Source organism: Pseudorca crassidens, chromosome 15, assembly GCF_039906515.1.
Source record: "Pseudorca crassidens isolate mPseCra1 chromosome 15, mPseCra1.hap1, whole genome shotgun sequence".
Taxonomy (NCBI): domain Eukaryota; kingdom Metazoa; phylum Chordata; class Mammalia; order Artiodactyla; family Delphinidae; genus Pseudorca; species Pseudorca crassidens.
Window position 1 is genome coordinate 2,938,325 of NC_090310.1, and position 24,162 is coordinate 2,962,486.

Sequence of the window (24,162 nt, forward strand, 5' to 3'; positions counted from 1 at the left end):
GGAAACCCTGGTCCCGGTTCCACGGCCCCGTCGCTGGTGGAACCGTGCGGCGAATATCGACATGAACGTGCAGATGAAAGAAAGCAGACACAGACTGGCTTCCGTTTCCTCCTGTTTCTTGCTGATGAGACAAGACAGGCTGTCCAGCCCACCTGTCCAGTCGGCTACCGCGTTGCTTAATTTCTGAGGTCTCCGCACGGCAGGGCAAGCGGCCTCCTGGGCCTGGCGGTCCACGGTCTCCTCCACCTGCCCTGCGGGGAGTCTGCGGCTGTTGCTTCCCCGCTCGTTTGCTTACCTGCCCACACACCGCACACCCCACGCGATGGGACAGACGCCTCAGGGCCCGTTTCCTGACTGCGTTCTCTGGCCACTGGAGCCAGGGCTGCCCCTGGGTGAGGCCAGGGCACCCACCATGTGGCAGGCTGGAAGTGCTGGCATCCACACCCCCCGGCGTGCGTCAGTCCAGCGCCACGTGGACCGGAGGGTCCTCAGCCCCGAGGTGGGGATGTGATTTGGAGGTTGGGGTCTTCGCTGGCCTCCAGAGTCTCCCCGCGGGGTAAACCCAGTCACCCACAGCAGGGGCCGCCTTGGCGACGCGCTCGTTTACAGCCGGCCTCCCGCCCTCCCGATGGTGTCCCCATCACCTCCCAGATAAACCACTGGCAGGGAGCCCTGTCTCAGATCTGCCCCTCAAGGAGGCCCACCCAAGACGTGGACCGTCGCCCTTCAGACCCCCGAGCACCTGTGCTTAGGATGAATGGCCTTTCCCGCCCGGGTCCCTCCTTACCTGCCTTGTGGGTCTGCGTGTCCCTCAGGACTCCCTCAGTCGTCACCACTTGCCTCTGTGACCTCTCAGACTTTTCACCGGGCAGAGGAGTGACGCTGTCCCAGCTCTTGTCCTACAGAGAGCGGACACTCTAGTGGGTCATTGATGCTGCATGCATGACGGAACAGGCTGTGGAGACGGGACTGGGCCCAGGTTCTCACTGCACCACTCGCTGGCCTCTGCGGGCCTCAGCGTCCACGGCTGTGAAATGTGGGTGCTGCAGAAGATGTTTCCGGCTCGTGTTGTGAGGACGATATGAAGTAACGGGCACGGAAGGACTGAAATGGCAGCTTTGGGAGCCGTGGGTAGGACTCCGCGGTGACACACGTCACCCTTAGTGCTTTACCTGCAGCGGTGACATGATGCATCTTCCACGCCTGCAGCCTCTGAAGTCAGCACGTGTCTCACGACCCACGGAAGCATTTCTTCTTTCTTGGGTGGAAACAAAACGACGCCTCTTACCGATGCTGCAACGTCTCAACCTCAGTGAAACACGGCGGGTCCATCTCCCGTCCAGACTGACGGATCTGGTCCCACGCACAGCGCGGCCATGCATACACGTGTCCTGCCCGAGGCGCAATGCCTTCTTCACCCCCGCCCAGAAACTCGGGTGAGTGGGCATGACAGTTGTACAGAGCTTTCTCTGTAAACCTCAAGTCTATTCTGATTTTTTATACATACATCATGCAGAAACTCCAATATCTGAACTACTATTAAAATAACAAGTTACCTGTAACGCCTCTCTGCTGATAGCAGCACCGTGACTGAGAAGTTGTTCCCCTAGAGCTGAGACCGAGCATCTCTTAGACGTTTGTTTGCAACCCAGATTCCTTCCTTCCTTCCTTCCTGTTCTCTTCCTTCCTTCTCTCCACTTGACACGGAGGTCTTTACTGAGTCGGCCTCCCCGAAGCTCTGCTGGTCCCGGCGTCCAGGGTCTTATGCGGAAGGCAGTCCCTTCACGCGGCAGCTATAGTTGCACACGGCGAGTGCTTAGACACTCAGCAAGGCGGGGGCTGAGGGGGCTCCCCTGGGGTTGGCAGGAGAGGGGCTTTCACAGCAATTCGGGCCAGAAGAGAATCTTGCAGGGAGCATATAGTCCTCTCCTCATGGAGATTCACAGAGCACCTGCCTGCTCACTTGTTCACATCGGTTTAAGAAAAGCCTGAGATGTCTTTTTTTATAGTTTTCACATACGACCCCTAGTAAAGCACCCAAATTCATTATCGGCATCCTGTCACCAACTGGAGAGCTTATCCGCATGGCATCTTACCACTGATTAAAGCTCAGAAAAGAGCTATCACAGAGCTGTTCCTTAAAACCAGAGGAAGCATGAGACAGACCTCAGACGATGCTGGCGTGACTTGCCCCTGGATGCAGCACCGGCAGCTCCTGGTGCCCCGAGATGAGCAGGAATTCTGTCTGGGGAGCAGGGTGTGAACTCTCGCACACGCCGTCCAATTCCAGGCTCCCCCGCCATCCTCTGCTTCTCCGCTCACCCACCTGTCATTCACCAGCGCAGAGCGTGTGCCAGGAACCCAGCGGGAGTACCAGCCTGGGTGGCATGAAGACGAGTTAGATGCGTCTCCACCCCGAAGGAGTTTCAGGGTCCTGAAGTCTGTGGGCGTCTCCTCTCTCTCTTCTCCAGTGGGCGGTTTCTAAGTGTCTTCTCAGAAATGATGGCAGGTGCTAAGACGCAGAGATGACCAAGACACGCTCTTCCCTGAAGCAGCCTCCAGCGTGGTGGGCGCATCACACAGACGTGGGTCATCGGTCCCAAGGGGTACGTGGGTGGGGCAGACCCAGCCCGGCTGCAGGAGAAGGAACACGAGGACTGGCCTTGCAGATCGGTGTGAATATGCCAACGAGGCAACTTGAGAAAGGCTGGTCCACGGGGAGGAGCCAGGACCAGTGACGGCCTTTGTGTTGCTCTTGTGAGAAAGGACCACAAACTCAACAGCTTAAAATAATACAGATGTGTCGCCTCACGGTTCCCGACCTCCCGAGGCTGCAGCCGAGGCTGTGGCTGGGCTGGGCTCTTCTCCCGAGGCCCCGGGAGGATCCACCTCCCGGCTCACCCAGGGGCTGCAGAATCCAGTTCATGCGGTTGTGGGACTGGCCTGTTTCCTTTCTGGCTGTTGGGGGGTCTTTCTCAGGTTCTCGAGACAACCGGCATCCCTGGCTGTGGCCACCTTCATCTTCAGAGCCAGCAGCAGGCCGAGTCCTCATACCGCGGATCTCTGGCCTCCCCTCCTGCCGTCGCTCCCGCTGCCAGCTGGAGAAAGTTCTCTGCTGTTAGGGGTCCCTGTGATGAGACTGGGCCCGCCCCGCTGCTCTGAAATCATCTCCCCGTTTTTAGGTCGATGACGTCGGTCACGTCGGCAGAGTTCCCCTGCCGCGTAGCGTAGCATGTTCACAGGTACCGGTGACTGGGGGTGGACATCTCCTGGGGGCATTCTGCCCACCCCAGTGGACAAAGGCATGCAAGCGTGGACGACAGTGGTGAGTCAAGGGCACACCACGGGCCCTGCCGCTTCCCGAGACGGCCGCTCTGGGAGAAGGGCAGACGGCAGAGGGGGCATCTCTGGGCTGTGCCGTGAGCCGGGGTTGCGGGGTGGATGGTGCAGGAGCCAGAGCCCAGCATCGAGGGCAGGAGAGCCTGAGGGATCCTAATTTGGGGGCTGCCTGGGAGGTATCCCTGCGTCAGGCTCTGAGGTCAGGGGACTGGAGGCTTGCTGTGCTGCCTGGAGGAGCTGCCCGTGGCCCCCGGGGGACGTGTGGAGGACAGCCCGCGTGGCTGGCCTCTTCTTAACACGCCGGTGTCACACGGGATGAGAACGTTTTCCTGACGGCTTCATATTGTTTCAAAAGAGATGAAAGTGTTAGTTTCAGTCCCTGGTTTTATTGGCCTCCATTGCGATAAATTTTTAAAAGTCTAGTGTGCACCTGCGTTGGCAGGGTACCCTTTCTAGACAGAATTGTTGCTGATTAGCTAAGACGCGCACTTGCCCTTTGAAGGTTAAGTGGTTGAAAAGTCCGTGGCGGGGATGACTCGTTCACAGCAGGTTCTCCCCACCAGTCACCTCAGTCTTTCTTGGGTGAACCGCCCGGTGCTTTCCCCCACTGTTCTCCTTATAGACAAGTGTACGCGGAAGTAGCCGAGGGCACTGCTGAGCTGGGCTGGAATGCGGGGTCAGCAGGGAGAGAAGTGGTAAGTGCGGACGTGGGAGAGATGACGTTACCGTCGGAAGCCGCGTGCGTCTGGGAGGGCTTCGGCCGCCCCACGGCTGCGCTGAGGGCTCAGCACCTGGAAGGCTTCCCGGAAGAGGCGGGGGAACCAGTAAGTGAGTGAGCAGCCCCGGCCTCCCTGGCCACTAAAGCTTGCCTGGGTGTCGGCTGCGGAGGAGACACACAGCGCTCGGCCAGCTCTGGCAGACCGCCCGGCGGGACGTGCCCAGGAGCCTGGCGGCTCTGAGCTCGGGGCCACAGAGGATATGGAGCCGTGAGCCCGTGGAACTGGCCGGGCGGGGATGACGGCGCTCGCAGAGGAGCCGCCCCGAGCAGGCCCGGGGGTCCCTAAGGCACCTGCAGCCCCAGAGCCAGGCCTTCAGTCAGCTCGGTCCAGCCTCAGGTCACCATGTGAGGAGGGCCTGTTGTCTCTGACCCTGGGGGCTTCCCCCCCAGCACTTGGGGAAGACCTGGGCACTGCAGGGCGACGGACGGCAGCACCGGGACATCGGCCGGGGTGCCAGACAGCCTCTGTAATCAGTGCCTCGGGGATTGTCTGGTCCTGTAGATGTTGAGCATATCTATAGGTATGGGTTCTTCCCACCAAAGTGTGACTCTTGGAAGAATCTCGAGGGAAGTATGCTGCGTGGAAAAAGCCAGTTCCAAAGGTTACATACTGTATCATTTGATTTATATAACGTTCTTGAAAGGACAGAATTATAGAGATGGAGAGCAGATGCATGGCTGCCAGAGGTTCAGGATGGGACCTTGGGGTGGGCATGGTTACAGAAGGGCAGCGTGGAGGACCCCTGTGGTGGCGGGCCCGTTCTGCATCTTGACGGTGGTGTGGATGCACAGACCTGCACTGAGTCGTCCACACGAATACAACCGAGACTGGGGGGCCGGGAACGTTGAATACAATAGGCTACACGTTTCACTGTCAGTATCTTGGTTGGACTATAGTTTCTGCAAGATGTCCCTGCTGAGGGGACACAAGGGATCTTTATTATGTATTACAAACGCGTGGGACTCTCCAGTGATCTCAAAATAAAAATGTTTAAGAAAGGAAAACTGTAATCCGTCATAGCAGATGTTGATGTTTTAACTTAGTTCTTTTCCATTCCCCGCACATCCCTTTAACCAGACCACAGGGGTAGATATCAGCTTCAGCATTTGCTGATGAGAATGGAGCGTGACCTGCACACCGGGGCCTTGGTAGGGTGCAGCTGCTGTGTAGTTAGAGCGTAAGCAACGCTGTTGTCATTGTTAGGGATGAAGGAGACGCGGCTGAATGTGCACGCGTGAGTGTGCACGCAGGAGTGTGCAGTGAAGACCAGCTTGAGAAAGAGACATGGGATCTCTGCAGTATTTCTTGAGGCCTGGTCTCTGCACACACACAACTCAGTGGCGAATCTGCCTCCGTCTAGTGAATTTGCAGCCGTGGCCTCAGCCAGACTGGTTCCTTCAGCAGATTGTTTCCGCTTGAGCGATGCAGGTAATTGCAGGATTGATACCTGACTGCTTCCAGCGAGGAACCTTCAGCCTTGTCTCCTTAATCATCTCCTTGAAATGCTAAGTTTTCATTTCTCTTTTTGGTCTTTTAGGTCCCACCCTGTTTTAACGATACAGTCCATACAAGATATAGCCAAGCTATAGTATCCACATTCAACACAATTACAGTGGAAATAAACCACTCTGGAAGACAGCGCCCAGAAATTATCACACAGAAAGTGAATACAACGGCCCTTTGTTATCATGATAATGAAATCACTACTACCTTAATACTCCTCGAACCTGGCCTTGCCACCGTTGAATTCCTGCTGAATAAACTGAGAAAAATACTGCAGTTTAGTCTCCAAGGAGATTCATCGTTTAATACAAACAACCGCTGCTTGTCTTGCTGTTGAGCAGGAACGCGAGCAGGGTGTCTGGAGCTATGCGAGTGGTTGGGTTTCCTTTGCTACTGAAGATGGACGAGGGGCCCATTTTCTTCTTCTCTTAGCTATTACTTTGCATTCCACTGAAGTATTAAATCTATATTTTGGAGAAGAAGAACTGCTAAGACTTTAAAAAATACGTTAATAGGCTGCCCCGTTCCCTGAAACAGGCCGGGCGCCTGTCTGCCGTGCTTGATTTAACATGCTTCACGAGTTGTTGTTTAGTTTAGATACTGAAGCAAACTAGACTATAAAATACTGTGCTGTAAATATAAACCTTTATGAACCTCACGGGGTAGTCCTTCTAAAATATGACTTAAGACATTCCATTATTCAAGCCCATGAACTGAAATGTAGCCAGTGCCCTGAGTAGTAATTTGCCTTCCAGAACCTTAGACTGTAAATTGCCTTTGGCCTCTGCGCACCGAATTCTGAGTCTGGGTGCACGACGGTAACTAATGAAGTTTTCAAAAATAGTTTTTAAAAGGAGCTCAAACTCTTGCAGGCTGTGAGGGTCTTCTGAAATACACCTCTTTGGCTTACGGGCTGTTTTGGTTTTTTCTTGTTTAAAGAGCCGCCGTATTTTACTGCGGAACCTGAGAGTCGGATTTTAGTGGAAGTGGAAGAAACCGTGGACATCGTGTGTGGAGCCGTGGGTGAGTGCGGGAGCCGCAGGGCAAGCAGCGACGTGGTGGAGGAACAGAAACGGCGTCTCCAGGGAGAGCCGTCCTCTGGACAGCGACAGGTTGACTGTGGTGATTAGAAATGGGGCCGTTGGCGTGGAGTGGAACTCAGTTGCTGGGCATGTAACCTGCAAAGCGGGGCTAATACTCCTTACCCAAGGGAACAGCAAGGAAGCCTTCACCCTGTCCGTCCCAACAGAGAGAGATGAAGTCCTGTCCCCTTGTCTCCCTTCAGAGGCTCTGATTCTGCAAGAGCCCTAAGACTCGGGGCAGGAAGTTCATTCTCATCCGTGGGGTGAGCGGGACTGGTGACCACGCCCACTTGAGAGAAGAGAGATCGTTCCAACTTCTCAGATAGGAAATCTTCTGTTTTTCCACCCTCTCAGCTTGGAGTCGACTTTTCCTTTGTTACTCAGGGAATTCTACCTCTCACCCCGAGCCTCGACCCCCCTCGTTGTCCCTGTGTTCCCATTACTTGTCCAGCACACAAGTAGTTACGCTAAACGCCCCGACAGAGACGGGCTGTCTGTGGCGATTTCACAAACAAAACTTCACGAGTCCTCTGGAGGTTGTCAAGTAAGGAAAAGGAACCTTTATGTTAACACCTGTTCATCTTAAGGGTGGGGTTTTTCTTCTAAGAGTTTGGCGGGCGAGGATTCCTAACAATTCTGTAAATCTTCATGACAGCTGCGTAAGGGAGCGATCGTTACGTCCCTCTATACATGGGGAAACACCCCTTAAGAAGCAAAGCTAAGTAACTCGCTCGAAGCGCAGTCAGGACCATGAAGGAGACACCTTCAGCTCCGCCCGCGGTCTGGCGCCGGGGCGTGGCTCACTGAGCCCCGGACAGGCAGCCTGCCTCAGGCCACGTGTTGGTGGAGACGGGATCGAAACCCACAGGCACCAGCTCCAAAGCCAGTGCTTAGGCCTGGACCCTGAGAGCCAAGGCCCTGGGACTCGGAACAGATACCACCGATCTGCAGGTCACTTTCCATTTCTGGGAAGGAGTGGGAGTGCCACTCAGGACAGTGTTGAGTGTCAGCGTAGAGAGGGGCGTCCGGCCAAGAGTCCCCTCCCGTCCCCTCCCCTCCCCTCCATCCACTGAGCCTCTGCCACAGCTGCTCCCGCCCAGAAGAGTCATTTCCTTACCGGTTCTGGTTCCCAGTCCCGCCAGCTCCCAGGGTGCAGTCTCCATCCCTGCTCTGCTTCTCTTCTCCGATGCTGGGGCTCAGGGCGGGAGAAGACAGGAATGAGAAGAGTCCTGTGAAGTTCAAGTGGAGATCTTTGCTGCATTGTTCTCTCTTCTCTATGAACACCAGCTTTTTACGGCCAGCAACTCTGTGAAAGTGAAGCTACAAAATATTTAGAGTGCTTATGTTTTAGAAACGAGAATCTACAATACTGTGGGGATAAGATTTCTGTTTATGACATTAAATCGCCCCAAAATAGATATACTCCTAGTTCCCCTATATACTAACAATTATTTTTCAATAAATGACAATGTTAGGCTCTCCCCTTGACAAGAGGTTGCTTTTCTGGCCTGATATCTGCAGAGTAAACTGCTTGTTAAGTACACGCTGATGAACATACGCTGAACGGGTCTTTCAGCCTTGCATGGCCATCATATAATTTACTTCTTCCTTTTGACAATGCAACTATAGCAGCATGTGAAGTGGTTATTCTTTATGAAAACTACATCATGTAATTGCTATTATGAGAGTTTACGTGGATTGCTTATGCTTTCACCTTGCAATGGATTTTTTTTTAATTTCCTGATTTAATGAAAAGTGCCAGGAAGCATAATTTAGGCAAAGAACAGAATCTGAGAATACCTTCTCTTGAAATATTCCACGACATTAACTTTATTTATTAAGGAAGACATCTTATACCTACATAGCATCTTAAGGCAAGGGATTTGGGTGTGCCTTTCAGCATGAATCACATCAAGATATTTTATTTAAATTCATTTTCTATTTAGGGAGACTGAGGCACAGCACCATCTGAGATCTAGAAATAAGCCCAGACGTTCTGCACTTCCCGCAGGGCCACAACAAACACACTGTGCCCCCCGGAGCCCAGAACTCTTGTCTTGAGGGCCATGGTCTCATTCCCTGGATGGGCTCCCTTGTCTACCCTCCCTGGATAACCTGACCCTGCTCAGGTCCAGGAAGAAGGAGAACGGAAGCAGTCTTCCTTCAGCTGGTTCCCCGAGGCTCCCGGAAAAGCCACCAAGAGGAGGAGCCCGGTGTGTCCCACGCAGCGAGGCCGCCAGGAAATAGTGCATCATCGCCTGGTTACCTGCACTGACCACACCCATTTGGGGGACGAGCAACAGAGGTCCTCGTGCTCCCGGGCTAAGGACAGTCCCTTCATCGACAACCTGGGTTCTTCCCCAGTGACCTTGTCCGCCGCATACGCCCCATCCGACCCTAGCCTCAACCTCCTTCCAGGTGGCGAGACCGCGAGCAACTCCAGTCTCACGGCCTGGAGGCCTAGGTCTGCCCCGTAACATCATCAGGATGAGGAAGGGACACCCAGGAGGGGCAGCTGGGCCCCGAGCCCCAGCGTGGCCCTCGCCCTCTTGGTCGAAATCTTGGCTGTGATCTCAGCTCACTCCGCTCTTGGGTACAGGGTCGGGGGCCAAGGTGACTTCCTGCAGCCACAGCGTGGACCTCTCGTGTCTCCCCAGCCTGAACCAGATGCACCTCCTGTGCTTATCCCTTTACCTAACCGATCACTGCCCCGGCACGGCGCGCTAGCGGGTGGTCAGCGATATCCCGCTCCTTAGACAGAGCTGTTGCCAAGCCGGTGCGTGCTGGCACTGGCCTTAGTTGTGACAACGAGCAGCGAGCGGCTCTGTCCGCGCGCGCCATGGGCCGGGCCCCAGGAGGTACTCGTGTACTGACCCAATTAACCTTCACAGCCACCTTTGAGGTCACTGTGACCCTTGTTCCCTGCGGGGACAAGGCGGGGTTAAGTGTTCTGCCGGGTGGCACAGTCTCCGCCCTGGTGACCCTTCCCCGAGCCCGCGAGGCAGAGACAGAGACCTTCCTCCCAGCCCTGCCCGAGGTCAGTCGTGGCCAGAACCATCTGGACAAGAGCACAGGCCGTGGGAAGAGCCGGAAGGGGCTGCAGCTGCCCCACACCGCCCCCTTCGGGCCTCTCCCTCCCCGTCTTCACATACGATGAGAAAAATGACGCCTCACAGGGCGCTTGGAGGGACGACTAGATGAGAAAATGCCCGTTGAAATACTGCCATTTAGCCCTCACGTAAGGAATTCTTGAAGCTTAACGATTTTTGTTTCCCTTCTGCACAGGGGCCCCTCTTCCCACCCTCCGGTGGTTCAAGGACGCGGTCTCCATCAACAAGCTCCAGAGCCCTCGATACCACGTGCTGTCGAGTGGAGGCCTGCGCGTCCAGAAGCTGCGTCCGGAGGACTCAGGAATCTTCCAGTGCTTCGCCAGTAACGAGGGCGGGGAGGTCCAGACCTACACCTACCTGGACGTCACCAGTGAGTACTACCCGCTGCAGAGCCGGCCTCCCCAGTCCTCGCCCCATGGACATGTCAGAAAACGCCAGTGTCTGTTCAGCCCGAGCACCCCCATCCCGGCGCTCCCCCCGGCCCTCTGGAGCCTTGACCTTCCCAGCCCTTGAACACACCGCTTTGCTGAGACATAGGAACACACTCCCCGTTTTTCTGGACAGAACTGGAAAGACGGTTAGTGAACAGCAGCTCATCCCGCGTCTTTCTCTTTGGATCTTTTTTCCATTTTTTTATATTCATTCTCTATTTTAGTTTTATTGAATAATTATAGTTCTTTTGTGACTTTCTTTTATTGTCCCAGTAACAGAAATACTTTGGCACTCTGAAAAGTGAAGTAAAGGTAAAGGTTTTTATTATATTTGCGGGCTTTCTCTTTAACCTCCCATAGTCGCAATGTTGTTCTTCTAAAACGAAGTAGGATTTAGGGATTAGGGAACCCTGCCTTTCACGTCTGCCCTTTGGAAGCAAAATGCTGAGAGCCGTCGGAGAAAGCAGACTGGTCAGCGTGTCCGTGGCCAGTGGCTCTCGTCAGCCAGAAGTAGGAAGGGACCGACGCGATCCTGAAATATTCACGCATATGTTTTGGTAAACTAGGGGTCATTTCCTCCAGCCTTGGCCGGGGGTCAAATTTCCCCTCCGTTGTGGAGCATAGGAAACCAGTATCACTTCAAGCAGCAGAGATAATACTGGGGACTTAAGCCAAAAACTGTGTTTTGATCCATTAGAATGATTTCAGCCTGTTTGGAATAGTGGATGTTGTAGGGCAGGGATGGGCAAGCTTTTTCTGTACAAAGCCAGATGGTGCCTGTTTTCGCCTTTGAAGGACGTGGTTTCCGTTGCTACTCCTCACCTTGCTGTCGTAGCCTGCAGGCAGCGCAGATGGTTCTGAGCAGACGTGGCTGTTCCACAGAACTCCGTTTACGAAAGCAGGGACAGGCTGGATTAGGCCCAGGCTGGTGGTTTGCAGACGCTGCTCTCGGGAGAGACCCAGGGCAGATCACCCGATTTCTCTGAGACTCAGTTTTCTTTTCAAAATGGAACCCACCAGCCCAGTTCACAGGGTTCTTAGGAGGATCGGTTTGGAAATTTAAATGAAAGTGCTACTTCACCTGGTTACCGTGACAACTGGAGAGTGAACAATAAATGTGTGATAATGGTAACGCTGCGTGTCTGTTTTGTAAGTACGGGGTTTGGCAAAAGGGATTTTTTTTTAATTAAAGTACTTTTAGTGAAAGAAAAATAGAGTGTAAAACAATCAATATTTATTCGTTCACTTAACAAACGTTTAGTGAGCACCTGTGTCAGCTACTCTGGGCCCGTGAGGCGCGGGGACAGAGCTAAGAGGATGCTGTGAAGAACAGGTTCTCGTGCTTCCAGGACGGAGGGTCCTGGGGGAGGGGAGAGACGGCAGAGGGCGCTGGGGGCCCTACAGAGGAAGACTAGGCGAGGCCCAGAGCGGCCAGGGAAGCTCGTTAGAGGGCGGGCGCAGGGGGCTGGGTTCTCTGAGATGAGAGGGTTATTACTGGAGCTGAGGCCTGCAGGTGGGGAGGACGCTGCCCTGCAGAGCCTTGGAGAGGTGCGTGCCACGGTGCAGGTGGGAGCTGCAGGGGCCCGACAGATGCGTGGAGGGACAGGCCGGCCCAGGTGTGTGCGGGCACAGAGGGGGCGAGTGGGGCCTCGCGGCTCTGAGGTGGGCACTGGCCGGGCGTCGTCTGAAGCTTTCAGAGGGCCTCCGCACCTGGTGTGGGGGCACAGTGAGGGGACGAGCGGAAGAGACCAGTCGGGGGGCCCCCACGTCATCCAGGGGTTCGCACCAGAGGTGGACGCCCAGCGGGGAGGGAGGGCAGAGGCGGGCGGCTGCCCCAGGGTCCACTGGGCCTGCCCGCTTCTGCCCCGGGGGCATTGGCCCAGGCACCCCAGGGACCCCGACACAGGATTTGGGCGCTGCAGGTCACGGCTGGGACTCAGGGATTCTGGCTTAATCTTTTGCAAAGTAGTGCAGAGTCAGCGGAGTCCTCCCCGAAGCCGGCCCGAGCTGCCGCTGTCTTCCTGGGTCTGACTCAGGGCTGCTGGGAGCTGGAGGCCCGGGCGGCCCCCCGTGAACAGGAAGACCCAACGCTCCCCCCAGGGATTCTTCTCTGAAGCCCTTGGAATCTGGTCGTTTTAACTTTCAGAACGGATCCTAGGAAGTGTCAAAGTGTCATCTTCAGGACGATGTAGGATATTCAGAAACTAGCTTTTTCCTTTTTCTTTACATAATGAAAGCAGCTTGTTTGATTTATCTAAATAAACGTCTCTCTTCTCTTTAACGTCGGTCAAAAACAGTTCTTCCTGCTCTTCCCCACTTGTGTGTCCATTACGTCACGAGACCGTATTTCTCTTCAGGCTGTAAACAAAGATGGTGATGCCTGGGAGACGGGTAGTGGAGGGCTGTAGTCCTCCTGAAAGGTTTTCATTTTTCATCGCTCAGTTATCTCTGTGATTAGCTCTGTAAAAGCCCAGGTGGATGGCTCCACCAGGCTGGCTTGAGCGTTTCCGAGGGACGACGCACTGAATATTTCACTGTTCACCTCCTCTGCCTAGATGTCGCCCCAGCCTTCACCCAGCTTCCGGCGGACACCACGGTTACTGACGGGACGACAGCCGTCCTGAGCTGTGAGGTGTCCGGGGCTCCCAGGCCGGCCATCGCGTGGAGGAGAGGTAGGCGCTCGCACCTGCTGCAGGGTGCGGCCGACGCAGCAAGTGAGCCCAGCGGCCCCGCCTTGTGTTGGTCATTCTCACTCATTCGTTCGGTAAAGAGTAAAAATCCATTGACTGAGCACCCACCGGGGCCGATGCTAGGGGCACGGGGAGGGGTCAGACGAGCAAGACCCCTTAAGCTCTGTGCAGCTCACAGCCTAGAAGAGGAAGCACGTGTCTGTACGCCGTGTGAATGGTGCTGTCCTCCGTCAAGCCCTTCACCGGGTGCCCCGGGCCCGACGGGCTCTGGATTTCAGCTGCAGCTTCCCCTTTGTGAATGAAGGAGTGCTTCCTTGGTAATAGTCACAGTTACGACTACATCCGCCTTCATTTCTAAGAAAGTTGCTCTAGCACAGGATCGCCTGCGTCCTCCGCAGCTTGACGTGTGTGGCTCTCTTAATCCGACTGTAGTTTCAGCTCCTGTGAGGAGTGGTGTCACATCTTGGGCTCTTTGCAGCTCGTCTGCAGCCCTGTCCACACATTCAGCACACCTGCCACTAAACGAACAGTGCACATAGTGTGTCCTTAACGAACCGCGGCTGAGTTGGGTTCATCCTCATCGATTAACTGGTCATGCTTAGGGGACTGGATCTGGGAGAAACGTCAAAACTTACATCTTTTTTCACTCCCAGAAAACCAGTCGGTGGCTTCCCAGCTCTCAGGTATGACTCGTGCACCGGGGCCGTGGCTTATGAAGATCCGGGAACCTACAGATTAATCAGAAAGAGGGGTTCTTTCATTTTATATATTTTCTTTTTGTCTTTCCTGATTTAGAAGGTAATAATGGCTTCATAGAGAAAGTTTTCAAATGCATACACGCATAAAGAAAACTCAGAACCAGTCACCCAAAGGAAACAATCACATACATGGTTCATAACTTGTGTAACCAAGTCTCTCAGCATTGGACGAGTAGGATGCTCTTGGTCTCTGTTATTCTAATGAACGCTAAAGCGAACTGCTCTGGTTACTTTTGTGCCTCACGTTTCCGCTTCCTTCTGATTATTTCCTCACATTATCTTCTTGGGTGCGGCCAGAGCACTACCTTCTCTCGAACGTTGCAGTTCTCACGTTGCTGTTTTGTCTGTCGTCCCCAGGAAACCACATTCTGGCCAGTGGCTCTGTGCGAATTCCCAGGTTCACGCTCCTTGAGTCTGGGGGTCTGCAGATCACCCCTGTCCTAATCCAGGATGCCGGCAACTACACGTGCTGTGCAGCCAACTCCGAGGGCTCCCTGAACGCGTCTGCCACGCTCACCGTGTGGAGTAAGGACCACAGCCCGTGTGCAGCTCTCTGTTAATAATGGTTTAATCGGCGTGTCATCTGTGCTCGGGGATGTCAATATATGCCCTTGGACTCGCTAATCCAATCAAAGGAGAATCATTATTTTTACAACTAATTTGGAGAAATCTGTTGACTAATTAATTTTTCAGCTTCTAAAAGAATAATTAGAAAATGTCTGCAAAGATTTAATGGGGACGTTTCAGGAGAGAGAAAAGATTAACTTTTTAACCTCAGTAGAGTAGGGATATTACCCCCAAAACTAGCTCAAATAAAAAAAAACCTGATAGGTTGGCTAATCTTATAAACATCACGTAAGAAAAGTGGACCCAGGTTGAAAATCCCAGAGAAAGCATTTTTTCTATACTGTCATTATAGCCAACTAAAACATTCCTCGTCTATTAAATGTGGATGTTTCCTCTATGTTAGGAGAGAACTGAAGGATCTTTGTGGTTCCTCCAGCTTTTCTTTCTCTTTATTTTATCTATAACACGGGTTTCTGAAATGCAGAATAAATTGTCTTCCAGAACATAAGGATTGGATTACCAGGTGTTTAGCTTCACTGGCTGATAAACTTTTCTCTCTCTGCTTCATCCATACCTGTATCACTAAAAAATTATTGTTCAAAGAAGCAAGAGACAGTCAGTGCTCACTAATAGGTTTTTGTAAAGCCATCTATACGAGGAGAGAAATTTTTAACTTGCCTGAGTGACTAACTTGTTAAAATGCCATCCTTGAGGAAAACCTAAATTGTGCTTTGTTTCATGTCTGCTTAGCGTTTCCTATGATATAGTTGGTCCGCTTCAATAAATGACCCTTTCTCATTTATTAGGTGTTCTAAAAATATCACAAGTTTAAAAGGAATGAATCCAAATCCTCCAATATTGTTAAGCACTGAAAAAGAGCTTTTGTTCCATTTGGTGGTCTATTCTATCAACCACATCTGGTTCATCCAGTGTTCCCAAAAATTAACCATAAATTTAAAAGCTTGTGGAAAACTGATGTCTGCATCTCTGTAGGTCCCTCACCGGAAAATTTTGTGGATCTGCTGAGATTCAAAATTATAATAGCACTAGACTGGTTGGTGCAGTGCTGTGTGGGCTGCAGGGGTCTTCCCAGGCGTCCCCTACTCTGTTCTGTCCCAGCGTGAGTGTAGCAGCACCCCCTTTCATAGACAAGAAAACTAATAAGCTCAGAGCGTTTCTCTGGATGCCCCCCTGGTAAGCCGTCGGGCTGGGCTCTGAACCCAGTCTCATGGCTCCAAGTTCTGTCTCCTTTCCTGGTGCCCGAGCGGCGCCCTCCCGAAGGTGTGCAGCGTGGGGACACACACCCCAGGGCCGTCTCCAGGGCCTTGGCCCTGGCAGCTGTGGAGTGTCGGGCGGCCACAGGTCCGGACGATCTTGCAGGCCTGCACCTGGCACCAGGCCCCACTGCTTACTGGCCCCGTGGCATCAGGCAAGACCCTGTACTTGTATCAGTTTTCCTTCCTGATGACTGGGAAAAGGATTATCACAACCCTCACAAGACTGTTGTGAGGACCAAGTGAAACAGCATAAATGAAAGCACTTTGCAAAGTCATGACGTGCTGTGTAGACAGTAGAAATTACCAGAATGTTGACAATCTTGGGAAAGAATCCAGGTTGTAGAACCCGCTAACCGTCTGCATACGATCTTCCTTCTTGTTTCCTTCCGGAGTGTCTGAGGTCCGGGAGTGACCTGAGACGGGCTGGGGGAGGCGGACAGGCTTGCTTTCAATTCTCTGAACGTTTCTGGGTGCTTTCCATGTGCACTGGTTTTGCCGAGCTAAGAGAAAACTAGGAGGTTTTGATGTCAGATGACCAATTCGTCACCCCCGAGGGAGGAAACGCTCAGGCACATAATCTTGTCTGAGTCGCAACTTGTGTCTTTCCAGATCGAACGTCCATCGTGAACCCTCCGGAGGACCGCGTGGTGATTAAGGGGACCACGGCCACGCTGCACTGTGGGACCACCCACGACCCCCGCACTTCTCTCCGGTCAGCTCGGTCAATTACAACGTTTGGGGCTCATTAGTGTTCTGGGAGCTGGGGAACTGAAGTAGAGATGAGAAGGGAGAATTTCAGAAACTTTGATTCCAGCCACAGATCCCTGATTAGAGCATCTTACAGTTCTGGGCTCCATCATTAATCACACAAATCCCATTTTCCACTCCAGCCTTATGTATTATTTACAGTGAGCTATGTTCCACTTCATGACTTCAATACAGCTTTTCATGATTTTTCTGCCAAGGTTAATACACTATCTGTAAAACGTACTTGTCAGAGGCCGATACTTAATGAGAGAAAAATCCAGAGGGATCGAATGGGATTTCAGCAGTGTTTGTGCTGGGGCTGTGCTAGCCTCGAGGGGTTTTCTCTACTCCAAGGATGGCGCCACTGTGTCATGGGGAGAGGGAGTTCCGCATGGAAGAAAGGCACCTGCGGTTATCTAACACACTTAGAGGAAACTGCGGGGAACCAGGGGACCCAGAGGACGTGAAGGGCCACGAAGTGGGTGGTGACACCTGTCTTTGTTTGACTCAGACGGGGACGGTCGTGATGAAGAACGTGACAGCCCAGGTAGACACGCGGCAGCAGACACAGCTGGCTGTCGGTGGCGAGCTTCTTCCCAAAGGGCTGCCACTTTCAGAATAGTTTTTAATTTTCAGAACCAGCCTTGAAAATGAATCTAGAAAGAAAGATGCAGTCATCCTAGTATTTTCACTCTGGCCTTAGCCCCAAAGGCATGCAGTTAGCCAAATGGTAGAATCAAGATGCCCTCCTTCCTTCTGGAACATTTCACACTGAGCAGAGGGAGGTGGCTGTCGACGTTTACATACGTTACTCACCGGATTCGGAGACTAAGCTGTTTCCTCACTCTTCCTGGGCAGGTGTTTGACAAATCGTGAATTTCCACATCTCTACCTGTCTCTCTGGAGTTTCCCCAGAGCTCAGAAACCAAGTTTGCTTTCGTTACAAGAATGTTGAATGCAAAACGAAGAAACGAAAGCCAACAAGTTAGAGATTACCTGGAGAAATCTAGGATTCCAGGAAGGAAGGAATTCGTTTCTAAAGGACTTGGGAGTGTCACCGAACGAAGGACAAATGAGCCAGTTTTCTGCTACCCTAAGGGCACACCAGAAACCCCCCTCAGACCTTTGTGGTTTTCTTGTAACTTCTTTAGTGTGATTAAACAGACAAAATCGGAGCTTCCCTCCTGAGAAGGAAGTAGGCGGCTTCCTCTGGGGCACCCCTTGTCCTGGGTTCCTTTGCCCCAAGGAGCACCTGGCCCTAAGGGACACTGGCAGCTGATTCACTTCCTTCTGGTGGAGACAGTCCTGCTCTGTCTGGGGGTAATTGCAGAGGAGCAGTTTGTAAATGTCTGTGCTCTGTGTGCGTTAAGCCTTTAAAGAACGGGGTGCGCTCTGGGAATCCAATCCAGGACTTGGGAAAGGAAAGCCAGCACTTTAATTTCATCCAGCCGCGACTAGTGAGGGGCTGGGCAGGCTCTTAGTGGAGTCTACATTTGAAAAGAAAAATGTGCTAAAATGTCATAAGGAATTAAAAGAGAAAGAAACGCAGTTTTAAGGACAGTCTGCCAGAATGGTTGGATTTTTTTTAACATTTTTATTTATATTATATTATTTATTTATGGTTGCACCGGCTCTTAGTTGCAGCACGTGTGCTCCTTAGTTGCAGCTGGCAGGCTCATTAGTTGTGGCATGCGAACTCTTAGTTGCGGCATGTGGGATCTAATTTCCTGATCAGGGATCGAACTCACGTCCCCTGCATTGGAAGGCAGATTCTTAACCACTCTGCGACCATGGAAGTCCCCAGAATGGTTGGATTTTAAGAAAACGTGTACGGGGACACCCTGGGGACCTTGCCCCCTGCCCAGGCTACACTCTTGTCCCCCAGAGACCTTCCTGCAGGAGCGGGAGGTACAGTTGCAGTGGTGACACGGGTGGTCAGGAGCCCTCAGGCTCCCCGTCCTGAGCCCAAAGACAGATGAATGTCTGCACTTGTCTTTTTGTCCTGTTTTAACTTCAGCATCTATCTTTGTATTGTGACAAGACATCTGGTCACTTTTCCTTTTTTTTTTAAGATGTAATTCACATAGTATTAAATATCACCCTTTTAAGAGCACAGTTTGGCGGTTTTTACTGTACTCACAAGGTCATCAGTTGCTTGCTTTTTTTTTTTAGTAAATTTATTTATTTATGGCTGTGTTGGGTCTTTGTTGCTGTGCACAGGCTTCTCTAGTTGTAGCGAGTGGGAGCTACTCTTCCTTGCGGTGCGCGGGCTTCTCATCGTGGTGGCTTCTCTTGTTGTGGAGCACGGGCTCTATGCACGCGGGCTTCAGTTGTGGTGCGTGGGCTCAGTAGTTGTGGCTCACGGGCTCTAGAGCGCAGGCTCAGTAGTTGTGGCGCTCGGGCTTAGTAGTTGCTCTGCGGCATGTGGGATCTTCCCGGACCAGGGCTCGAACCCGTGTCTCCTGCATTTGCAGGCGGATTCTTAACCACTGCGCCACCAGGGAAGCCCCAGCTGCTTGCTTTTTAACAGACAGGGAAGGATCAGCGACGGGGGTCCTAACTCAGGACTCTCTGCTTGACCCACAGCTACGTGTGGAAGAAGGACAACGTGATCATCACCCCATCTGGCAGCTCCAGGATTGTGGTGGAGAAGGACGGGTCCCTCCTCATTAGCCAGACGTGGTCGGGCGACATTGGAGACTACACCTGTGGAGTCATCTCTGAGGGCGGGAACGACTCCAGGACAGCCCGCCTGGAGGTGATGTGAGTATCGCGGCTGCTCCGTGTTCACAGTGTCAACCCTCCCCCATGTGACCATCACGTAACACGCGTGATGGGTCGCAAGCCAACAGTCAGAGGCCACCGCCTTGGGCCTCAGGCACGTACACTTACAGGGTTGGGGTGTTTTGGTAACCTTAAAATGATAATATGTTCAGCTTCGGTTTAGACGGTTTAATTATTGGTTTTCCTCCTCATTGATCCCTTTTATCACATTCTCTGCACTGAGCCCATATCGTTGTAGACTGTTTACCACACCGTGTGTAAGTGACGAGTGATGCCCGTCAGAAGCTTCCGGTCAGTGTCGGGTTGGCCCAGGTCCCAGCAAAGCCAGCGGCCTCTCCGTGAGCCCCGTTCCCTCTCCCTGGGCCTTCCTGGGGGTGGGGGCCGTGGGAGCCCTGGTTGCGTCCACCTCCGTGCTCCGAGCTCGTCCTCCCACAGCTCCCTCTCCGCACGGGCAGGAAGCTGAAAGGCCTGCTGACCCGGTGTGTTTTTCCGACACGTATTTATCTGCTTTTTAAAAATGTTGCCCCCCAGAGATGCTCCCCCAGCCCATACGCACAGAGGTCAAACCGGAAACTAGAGAAGCGGGGCAGGGCTGGCCGGCAGCAGCCCCTCTGGTCGACGGGCACGCTGGCCGTCAGGAAGGGCCTGTGAGCGGATTGAGAGGTCTTTCTCACGGGACTCTGCCCACTGTGATCCAGGAAGGCTTCTATAGGCAAAATTCATTCCCTGAAATAGGCTGTGAACCCTGAGTACAGGGGCATGTCTCATTTGCCTTTGAATCCCCAGGCCCTGGCCGAGGGAATTAAAAAGGAAAGACGCTTGCTCAGTGCTGCACCCAGGGCCCCCATGTTGGCTGCACACAGACCTGAACAAGCAGCTCTCCGCCAGCCTGCGCGTGGGATTTGACGCGTTAATGACGGGCAGCTGCTAGTCCAGAAAGGCCGGCTGTTGGATCTGCGGCACCTGGGAAAGCGCCGTTCTACCTCCAGGCTGGCCTCCCCAGGATGACCTTGTGCTCCGCAGAGGTTAGTCACCTGTTGTGATCAAAGATCACCCAGTTGCCTTTCAGCCCTAGAGGACCAGTGGGGGTCTCCCCACCCTGCCTCTCGCCACTGGACCCGCTGACCCTGGGCTCTTCCTGCCCTCCTGGGCCCCCGGGCCCCCATCCAGGGCACCTCAGCCTCTGCTGCCTCCACGGCTTGGCCTGGCTCTTCTGTCACCTCCCCTGAAGGGTGCGCCCCTCCTCTGGGAATCAGCGCAGGATCCCTTCCTGCCCCCGGGATGCAGGCTGTCTCTCCCGTGCTTCCCAGCACCTGCTCCGCCCTCGTCAGCACCGATCACGCGGGCGACTTCTTCCCTCTTGAAGTAGAAGGGTGGCACGGCTCTGCATTGTGAGTGCCTGGCAGTGCTTGGCATACCGTAGGCGCTCAATAAATACACGTTGGTTGGTTGAATGAATGTGTGTTTGTTGCAGGCCCCCGGCGATCCTCCCGGATCACCTTCCCTTAGATGCTCATGTGCCCTGGGCTCCCCCCACCGGCGAGAGCTGGACGGCCAAGCCTTGCTAAGCTCTGATCGGCGGGCTTTCCTCCTCCACCCATAGCTCACGTGGGGATCTTTTTAAAAATTGTTGATGACGTTGGCATCCATGACCAGTGAATTCACATAATGCGCTGTGCTATTCCCAATTTTTAAACTACCTTTGAGAACTCTCAGATCATCCATCATTGGTGCCACATAAATAAGTGTTAGCATTTCATAAAGACTCTGTCAGCAGAAGCCAAATTGTGTGCTTCCAGTGCAGTGAACTCTTCCTATTCTGCACAACGTTTATGTTCTCCTGATTTGCACAGCTCCCCTAGTATTTGCTTATTTGATTTCCTCTAAGTAAAATACATTTTTCAGCCAATGTTGCTGTATCTATAAAATAATAGGCTTTGTGTGATGGTAAAACACCTCATCTCTAAATATAGAAATACTTGCGGATTCGTGATTCAAACCAATTTAGGTACAGCTGGTTACAGAGCTGATTTGGAAGACGGTGGTTCCTTGTGAATTGTTGGTGTAATAAGCGCTCCACTCTTCCAAATCAGAATGAATGGGGAAGGTTGTAGGTAAGAGCGTGGTGTATCTTTACATCCAGTAAGGTCTTAACTCTGAGACATCAGTGATGACGAGAGCAAGAATGACAATCACAGCTCGGGATTGTAGGGTCTTCTGCGCTTCTCGGAGAACTTACAAACCCAGCCCAGTAACATTTTCCTGACTCACTCAGATGACAACAGAATCTCCCGTTGCAGGAGTGACTGAGAGGTACTTGTGGCTGAATAGTGTCCTTCCGAAGGACCTGAAAGCCTGCTTCCCCAGCCTCCCCACTTGAGTTAAAAGCTACTTTGTTAAATGGAGAAATTAGGAGCGTCACAAGTGGGCTTTTCAGAAGCAGGCCGCCTGCTGGCAGCTCTCCTGTTGGTTTGCTCGGTAGTTGGTGCCGTGCCAGCCGGGGGCGGGGTGGGGGGGGAGGGCACCGTGCGGGCAGAAGCCACAGTCCCCGCAGGGTCACCGGCTCTCTGGAGCGAGGCTGGCCTGGAGACCCCTGCCCAGTTCTCCCTGACTGTGTGACCTCGGGCAGGTCACCTCGCACCTCAGTCTCAGTTTTCTCACCTGTAAACTGGGCACGTTGCCACTGACCGTAAAGGGTGGCCGTGAGGTCTGAGTGGACCGCCGTTTGTAAATCCTGGCCGGGAGCCTAGCTTGGGGCAGACAGTCAGTCACAGCTCTTACCGCTCCTCGCCATCTTACAAAAAGTGTTCCTCTTTTCATCCGCGGCACCCTCCCCGTCACCCGGGGCCAGGAAGTTTCTCTCTTTTATCCTCTGACACACTAGGTGTGTCTGTCGGCTGCGGAGCCAGCCCACCGTGCATGGAACGGCGCCAGGGGCATAGCAGGTGCCCCATCAGTGTCTGAGGAAGCCCTGCTCCACTTGCCAGGGTGAAATGGGTTTGGGATTTGGTACCGCCGAGGAGGTACTAATTTCTGAGGCGTCTGCCTCATCCTCTCCCCGAGAGGAGAGGCGTCTGCAATCCCAGAGGGTCTCCTTATGCGTCTGGTAAATTAACAACACACGGTCATCGTTAATGCCAGTCACCAGTTGTGTTAGCTGTGTCTCTCCTGCTAGTTTGCTAGGGCCTTACAGGAAGGAACTGGTTCTGGGGTGACTCCGGACCCCCAAAGCTTCTTGCTGTGAGGGACCAGGCGCGAAGGCTTTTTGGATTGATTGTTAATCATTTGAAGACCCAATTAGCATTGCATCATTCCTTCTGAGATCAGAGACTAATTCTTCTGAGCCGGGAGTACAGAGAAAAACCTGACTTACAGAGCGACTGGAAGACTCGGACCCCGAGGCAGTGGGAGAGGTTTCTTTCAATAAAACCACTTCCGACAAAGCCATAATAGGGAGCGAACGATTTAATACCATCTCTCGAGAGTTATCAGGCCCCCATCGCCTTCATCCTCAGAGTGAAGCCAGAGGAGATGGGTTTGACCAAGGTGTCATTTGTGCATTAGAGGGACAGCGCTTTTGCGCAGGAAATGCTTACCCAATCCTCTCCCACCAGAGCAGCTCCCCATGGCCACCACTGTCCCAACCGCCTTCTCTCGAGCCTCTCCCCAAGCCGTTCCTCTCAAGCACACCTCGCTCATCGCCGTCCCCTGCGGCCCAGGCTTTGTTGTTAATTTCTGATGTTATGGCGGCGTCATCTTCCTGATGATGATTTCTCTTTAACTCACTTAAGTGACAGCACTGGCCTCGTCCCCGTTGTCCCTGTTGTTCTCAGAGCCTTTCAGCTGCCGCCCTGTCTGCAAATCACTGTCTGTGAGTCATGGCTGATCATTTATCTCCTTTCAGACTTGGCGGAGAAGGTGCAGGACACAGTCTCCCGCTATTAGATGAGCTTCTCTGAGATGGAGTCAGCATATATTAAAGCCTCATTTATCGGCTATTGATGGGTTAGTCGAGTATCTCGCAAAGCTTGATTTTCCAGGTAACCGAAACATCATTTAAAGAAATAGTGTACGTTTCCGATGCGTATTAAAAAGCTCTTTGCATTAGGAAACAGGTCATATTGGACGCGAGGTGCGCTAGAGGGAGTTTCCATGGAGGGGCGAGGCTGGAACTAGGGGGAAAATCTAAATTTCCTTCCAACTCTGAGTCCTGTGATGTCTGTAAAGAACACACTTTGCGGGGGCCACCCTCCAGGGGCGACCGTGGACTCTTTTGGGGCAGCAGTGGACGAGGGCTCGTTATTTCTAGCTGCATCACGGACAGTGATGTCCTTGGGCACCACTGGGCTTTAGATCTCGGTTCCTGTTCTAAATGCCTCAAGGCCACCTTGCCTTTTAAGTTCCGAAGTCTCGTCAGTCTTTTTAAGTCTTTTCCCACCCCTCCACACCAAGCTCAGGGCTGCCGTTGTTGCTGTTCGGGTGCCTACTTCTGGACGCCCTGTGGCATTCTCCTGGGAGGCTTTTCAGCGCTGGGAGGGGGGGCATCGGAAGCCACTCTTCCCAGACTCACACCTGGTGAGCATCCAGCTCTGGGGCTGGACAGAGGGACTTGCCTGAGCTGCTCCAAGGGCTTCCTCAGCTGAAAGAGCTACGAACTGCAGAGGGCGTCGAGGGGTAGACGTGATCAGTTCTGCTCCAGAGTGCGTCGAGGGCAAGAGGGAGGCCCAGGAAGTCTTCACAGAGGAGAGACTGAGCTCGGAGCTTTGGAGGCTGAGCTGGATTCTCCGGCACAGGTGGGAACGGCCTGGCTCAGGGAGCTGCGAGTCATTGGTGATGGCCTTGGTCGCGGCCGGGCGGTTCCACGCACCCAGTGTGGGGACGGAGCTCATGAGCGTGGAGGGGGAGTTGCAGAGGGTGCAGGGGTGTGGCGTGACCCCGACAGTGCAGAAGGTTCCATGCGGCCTGAGTGCGACGGCTCTGGGAGGGCTGGTGGGTGGGCGGAGCAGAGGGTCCGGCACGTGGGCCTTTCTAAGGTCCAGCAGGTAGGACTCGGTGACTCACGAGATGCCCGTGTGCAGGGTGGACAGTGGATGGA

At 53.3% G+C, this 24,162-nt stretch overlaps 1 protein-coding gene across 4 annotated transcripts in view; it reads left to right on the plus strand.

Moving 5' to 3' along the window:
- The window catches only part of SDK1 (sidekick cell adhesion molecule 1), an 826,998-nt gene that overhangs the window by 599,559 nt on the left and 203,277 nt on the right, over positions 1 to 24,162 (plus strand). For all 4 annotated transcript variants that reach the window (XM_067705385.1, XM_067705387.1, XM_067705386.1 and 1 more), the window contains exons 8-13: positions 6,561 to 6,644; positions 9,989 to 10,183; positions 12,800 to 12,916; positions 14,050 to 14,217; positions 16,146 to 16,248; positions 18,870 to 19,046. In XM_067705385.1, the coding sequence (XP_067561486.1) occupies positions 6,561 to 6,644; positions 9,989 to 10,183; positions 12,800 to 12,916; positions 14,050 to 14,217; positions 16,146 to 16,248; positions 18,870 to 19,046 (844 nt within the window). The remainder of the gene's footprint in view (positions 1 to 6,560; positions 6,645 to 9,988; positions 10,184 to 12,799; positions 12,917 to 14,049; positions 14,218 to 16,145; positions 16,249 to 18,869; positions 19,047 to 24,162) is intronic.